The sequence below is a fragment of the Paroedura picta genome, chromosome 5 (genome assembly GCF_049243985.1).
Source record: "Paroedura picta isolate Pp20150507F chromosome 5, Ppicta_v3.0, whole genome shotgun sequence".
Classification (NCBI taxonomy): domain Eukaryota; kingdom Metazoa; phylum Chordata; class Lepidosauria; order Squamata; family Gekkonidae; genus Paroedura; species Paroedura picta.
In genome coordinates this window covers 76,656,126-76,662,125 of record NC_135373.1, presented here as the reverse complement: position 1 = coordinate 76,662,125, position 6,000 = coordinate 76,656,126, and the positions used below count along the sequence as shown (strand labels likewise).

Sequence of the window (6,000 nt, the reverse complement as noted above, 5' to 3'; positions counted from 1 at the left end):
AATGAAAGCACATATCGGGCCGAGCGGATAAAACTAGAGCTACACCTCTTTTTTTCCGTGTCTGCGTCCTCTTTTGGTCTCTCTCTAAAAAAAAAAAAACTGATGAAAATATCCTTTTTGTGATAGAAGGCTACCAATATTCCTAGTTAGTAGCAAGTAGCACATCTTAAATAGCAGGAGTTTTTAAATTAAATGTGTCATGGTGCTCACTTCTCTGAATCAGTCAGTCGGAAACTATGTCCTCTCTTTTGCTTTTCATAATTTGACAACGCTAATAAAACATCTCGTTTGGAATGAAAGTTTCCACTGTCAACTCCTACTTTAATTCCGCTGGCACGGACGAGCCCTCCGAAATTGCCACCGAACTCCCCTACTTGGAAACAAGCCCCTTCCCAGCTTAGTCTCCTCGTGCACCCCACACGGATGATCCGACGCCGCGTAAACGTTGCCCGGGTGTTCCGGCTGCACATGGCGGCGCTCCCTCTGGCTCCCAGCCTAATCCCAGCGCAGCAGCCGGGCCGGAAGGAGCCGCCGGCCGGGCTAAAGAATGCGAGTTGCTGAGTGGCGGCGACGCGTCACGTGAGTTGCCCGGCTCGGTCTGGACGCCTGCTGGAGCTCGTACCTTCGCCCTAGCCAGAGGCTACGCTTCCCAGCGGCTGTGCAGCGCCATGTCCCACCAGACCGGCATCCAAGGTACCTCTCGGGGGAATTGGCGGCTCCAGAGCTCCCTTCCTGCTTGTCCCCATTTGCCCCGCTTGCCCTCTGTGGCCGCTGTCCCCAGCGCCTGCCCGCGTCGTGCCCTACTAAGGCTCGGAAAGCGGCCGGTGACGGGCCAGACTTCCGGCATCTAAGCGCCTCGCTAGGTGCTTTGGGGACTACTTGGGGACACTTTTGATTCCCCTCTTTGCGGAGCTGAATCGGGGTTCTCAGCTCCAGCACCTGTTCCTCTAGGTAATGCCCTACTAGGAAACCACGCATCTGAGTATGCACAGAGTGCATTTCCCTGTAATCTCGGGGGGGGGGGGAGGGAGGTTACAAGATGCAATTTGTGGTTTGAGACGCTGGAATGAGCCTGCTTGCAGCCCCTCTGAAATCTCCAAAGAGAAAGAGAGAATGCGGAGTCGAAGGCAAGATGCGGATGCGTGCAGACGGCATCCCGAAAAGAGCTTGGGGGTGCAGTGGCCTCTCTCGGCCTGCACCTGCCGGTTCGCTCCGCCACCGACATGCCGCCGATTAGCAGGAGGAGATCTGGAGTGGTTTCCCAGGCTGTGCTCAGCAAACTCCTCGGGTTTGAAAGGCTCGGTGCCGCGGGGCTTGTGCGCTGAACTCTTCGTCCGGCAAAAGAACAGCCCGATTTCAAGCAGGCTTAATCGGGGATCAGCCTAGCTGCAGTCAGTGGGACAAACGTCCGAGCAAACAGACAGGAGGTTTTTGTTTTACCGAAGGTCTAGTCACGTGGGTGAGCTCCCAGAGACCTTAAAAGCGAAATTGGGGGGAGGAGGTGTCGTACTTTCGGGATAAATGGGTGGAAATGTAACAGTTGGGCATTTGGGGAGGACGGGATAGAGTAAGGAGAAGCCTTTCATTTCGTTAGTAGTCAACGCACAGGAGCCTTGCCAGAAAAGTGTTGGCAACCGTTCCATCCTGCATTGTATAATTTGGCTCTTAACCGTACACTCAGCAGGGTAGCTCTTGTGTTAACCATACCGTCACAGTTAGGCATGTTCTTTTGGCACCAGCAACAAGATCAGTTGCCTTATTCGGGGCTCTGCAAGGAGAAAACGCCTGCCCTTATTCCAGGAAACAGCTAAAAGGAAGGGAAGAATTTCCACCAGCATTCCTGCTTGCAAATCTGACTTGTTCTCCATAAGAGGACAGATTTTTATTTGGTCCTAACAAAGGTCAGGAACATCCCTTTGTTAGTCTCAATAGGATTTGTGTGTATTTCAATTGCTGTGCATGGCTTAGATGTTCATATCGGTGCCATGCAAAGAAATAAATCAGCCAAGGTACCGAGCTTGTATGCAAACCTTATTGAGACTAAAGTGATATCAGTATAGTAGACCTTACTTCTGAGTTGCCATGCATATCACTGGGTTGTAGGGTACTTAAAATGTATTTAACTGTCATGAATAGCTTAGTATATTTGTGATGTAAACGGTAGCATTAGACATAGAGACAATTTGTGGAATGGCTGAGATCAAAGATCTTCAACATGCTCAGTCCTTGTGTAGAGCTAGTTGTTGCTTTTTGGAAGGACCTACTGCCAGGACATATCCATGCCTTTTGCTGTTTTTGTATCCCTGATGACAGGATCAGTAAGATGGCAAGGTGAGATTGCTCAAGAGGAGAGAGTTTTTGTTTTGTTTTTTTGTAAGAGCAGTATTCAGAGACTCTCTTCTCCCTACAAAAGCTCCCTTTTACCTGCTGTGCTCTACACAGCCTGACTACTCCTTCAAACCCAATCATTCATCTTCAAACATGTATATTCTAACTGTGAGTTAACACATGCCTCTCACCCTGCTCTCTGTGTCCCTGCCTTCAATTTTTGTATTGGTGTAAGATTTAACCTTTTCTATCATGCCTGTTTCTTAACTTCATATGCCCTGCCCCCACTCTGAACTGCTGTTATCTCCACTGAGAAATGTATTTTTCTCTTGCAACTAATAGCTGGAGGAGAGGAGAGCAAAATGATTTTACTGTTTAAACCCCTTCTCTACATTGCTGTCTTAGGCAGAACTGAGGCACCCTGTGGTTGCCAGTTGAAAATGCTTGGAGTGCTATTTGTTGTAGGCTTTGCCCTTTTCATCTCAGCAGCTACAACTGATTTTGAAGTAGGTTGAGCTGAGAAAAAAGCACTCGAGTGTTGCCACAAAAGGAACTATACTGGCTGAATTTTGAAGCTAAGAAGATCAGCTCCATATTGCTAAGGCCAAAGAGAACCCTTTTCAAATTTTAAGAAAGCCAAACACTCAGGTAAATTTTGAGGGACCCTTTTGGTCTAACACCTTGGCCAAGGAGTAAAGTAAAATATTTGTGATCTTGTATTTTTATTTTTAATATATATACCCTGTCATGATTTGTAGATGATTTTTCTTTTTTTATCCAATCTGATGTTAATCCTGACTTTTAAAAATAATAAATCACTTGGGAAATTTAGTACACTTCTATGCCAATAGAAGATTTTATATTCCACTGACCCATGCTTTGTTATGGTTATGTCCTGCTATTCTGTCAGGGCAACGAGAGTCCCATTGAAGATACTCCACCTCCACTTGCTGTTTCTTGCCACCACTCCAGCAACCAGTGTGCATGTACGGTGGGGTAATTGTCATTGGGTGAGGGTAAAGCTGCCAGGCCTCCCTATGTAGTGGGAGAGCTTCCATGACCAGGCCAGGTTTACCACTGCCACTCAGAGTGGTGACAGAAATCTTTTTAAAGCAGTGGTGTCTGCATGCTACATCAATTCCAGCCAGTGTAGTGGTTAAGAGCGGCAGACTCTAATCTGGAGAACATGTTTGATTCCACACATCTCCATATGAAGCCTGCTGAGTGTCCTTGGGCCAGTTACACTTCTCTCAGAACTCTTTCAACCTTACCTACATCACAAGGTGCTTGTGAGGAAAAGGGAAGGTGCTCTGAGACTCCTTAGGATAGAGCAGGGTTTTTCAAGCAGGGTTTTGTGAAACCCTGGGAATTCTTGATGGCCATGGAAGGGTTTCCTAAATGGGTGGGAATTAATTAATGTTTTATATATTTTTAAAATTTGTAAAACATTTATCCAGAATGAGGTGGCTGGATGGAGTCACTGGAGCAGTTGGTGCAAACTTAAATGGACTTCGGGAAATGGTAGAGGACAGGAAGGCCTGGAGGTCTGACACAACTTCGCACCTAACAACAACAAATGGTCATGTTGACCCACCCTCCCCTGCCAGAATGGCCAGTGATCGGCCTCGGGAAAGGGCCCCAGGTGGACACTTGCACAGCTACGCTTCCCAAACATATTCTGCACAGTTGCACCACTTCTGGGGGTCTTGAAGCTTGAACGCTGTTTCAGGTGTTTCTCAACAGTAAAAAGTTTAATTAGAGAAAAGTGCGTTATAAAAACCTACTCTTCCAAGAGGAGTGGTTTCCAAAAGCTCTATGGTAAAACGGTGGAGCTTCTGATGAGCCTTATAGCTAATCTACATCTCTTGTACTACAAGTACAGCGATATAGGCTAGATATCAGGGAAAAAAATTTCACAGTCAGAGTAGTTCAGCAGTGGAATAGGCTGCCTAAGGAGGTGGTGAGCTCCCCCTCACTGGAAGTCTTCAAGCAAAGGTTGGATACACACTTTTCTTGGATGCTTTAGGATGCTTAGGGCTGATCCTGCATTGAACAAGGGGTTGGACTAGTTGGCCTGTATGGCCCCTTCCAACTCTATGATTCTATGATTATTGCTGAGCAATCTAGAACAATTTGGTGTTTTATTTCCATACTGCAGTCGCCACTCACGTCAATTTGTGATCCAAGAAAAATGAATTCTTGAACACATTTGATCTCCTCATCAATTGCTATTGTGACATATGTTTTTTGCATGTTTGAAATTTGGATAACTCTTATGTGTTTCTGGCAACAAAACCAGAAACTAAACCAACAAAGCTACAATCCAGCAAAACTATAATTCAAGATGTATCTAAAACAGATGAATGTTTATGTTTTCCAGTGATTACAGCATACAGAGAATTAGAAAGTTGTATTATTCTTCTGGTGAAATTACATACTAACTTTTGGTCTTTCTCATTTGTTGTGTTAAAAGAGATTTTCACATAGATTACCTATGCTGGCTTCAGTACTGTTGGAAAGCATGGGGGGGTTTAGTGCGTTCCCATACCCTTATAATGTACATGCATAGCTAGGGGGTGTTCCCCTAGCTTTTCTCCGAAGTTTTTGAAAGCCTGCATTGCTCTGAAGTTTGGAAAGTTTGCAATAATGTCAGGATGGCTGCCATGTGGGTGGAGAAAGTTTGAATTTTCCCACTAACATGGCATTAGATTTCTCTGTCCCCAAGGTGGCCATCTTCGTCACAATATTTTAAAAAATCTATTTCATTTTATTCTGTTAATCTATGGTTATAACAATAAGTGAACAGGTTCATTTAATTCTCTGCTTTCATTTTTAAAAAATAAGTCCATTGCACTTATTGTTGAATGGGGAAATCGTTATAATGATAAGCTGACCATTTAAAAGGTTTTAAAAGCCACAGGGACCCAGAGGAGAGGTGGTAGTGGCTGCTACTGGGGCAAGTAAACAGCAAGGAAAACTGTGCCGTCTCACTACGCTGTATCAGCAGCCATAGTGGCAACAGGTAAACCACAGGAGCCTCTTCTGGGCAGAAAGCTCATCCAGAGTGCTCTTGTAGGCGGGGGACGGGGGGGGGGGACGGGACGTGTTTGCTTCATAATCCATTGTTTGAAAGAATGGATTTAAGAACCCTGAAGTGCATTTTATTTTTATTTTGTTGCCTTTTTTAGCCAGTGAAGACGTCAAAGAGACTTTTGCAAGAGCTCGGGATGGACAATACAGATTGTTGAAAATAGTTATTGAAAATGGTAAGTGTTTAACACCCCTTCAGTCTTAAGTAGGGTTTTCCATAATTGAGGGAAAGTTAGTCTTCTAAATATGAGGATTAACAGCTATTACAATTTTGCTGCCTCAGAAACAAGGATGCCTAAAATAAAGCATACTTTTGATAAAAATTGCTTTCTTTTAATAGACATTTAATGTTACTTAATTAATTATACTATATAATGCTAGTCATATTTACAGTGGTCCTAATGAAATGAGCATTTTTTTCTGGAACTATCTTACTTGTATTCAGGGGAAGCAACAGTAATTCAAGCCAGATTTTGCTGGCTTGCAGGGTGGAGGGAGGATACATTGTTAAAATTTGCTGTCTTTGGAAAGTCCTAAATCGAGTTAGGCCCTTCTATACCCATTCATTTTGAATGTTTAGGA

General features: G+C 44.6%; 1 protein-coding gene across 2 annotated transcripts in view; it reads left to right on the top strand.

Moving 5' to 3' along the window:
* Positions 1-534: 534 nt before the first annotated feature.
* Positions 535-6,000, top strand: part of TWF1 (twinfilin actin binding protein 1) — a 13,014-nt gene continuing 7,548 nt past the window's right edge. Inside the window, exons 1-2 of one of the 2 annotated variants that reach the window (XM_077338624.1) lie at positions 535-693; positions 5,517-5,594. In XM_077338624.1, the coding sequence (XP_077194739.1) occupies positions 669-693; positions 5,517-5,594 (103 nt within the window). In that variant the 5' untranslated portion in view covers positions 535-668. The remainder of the gene's footprint in view (positions 694-5,516; positions 5,595-6,000) is intronic. The other variant, XR_013231159.1, reaches the window with a different exon arrangement.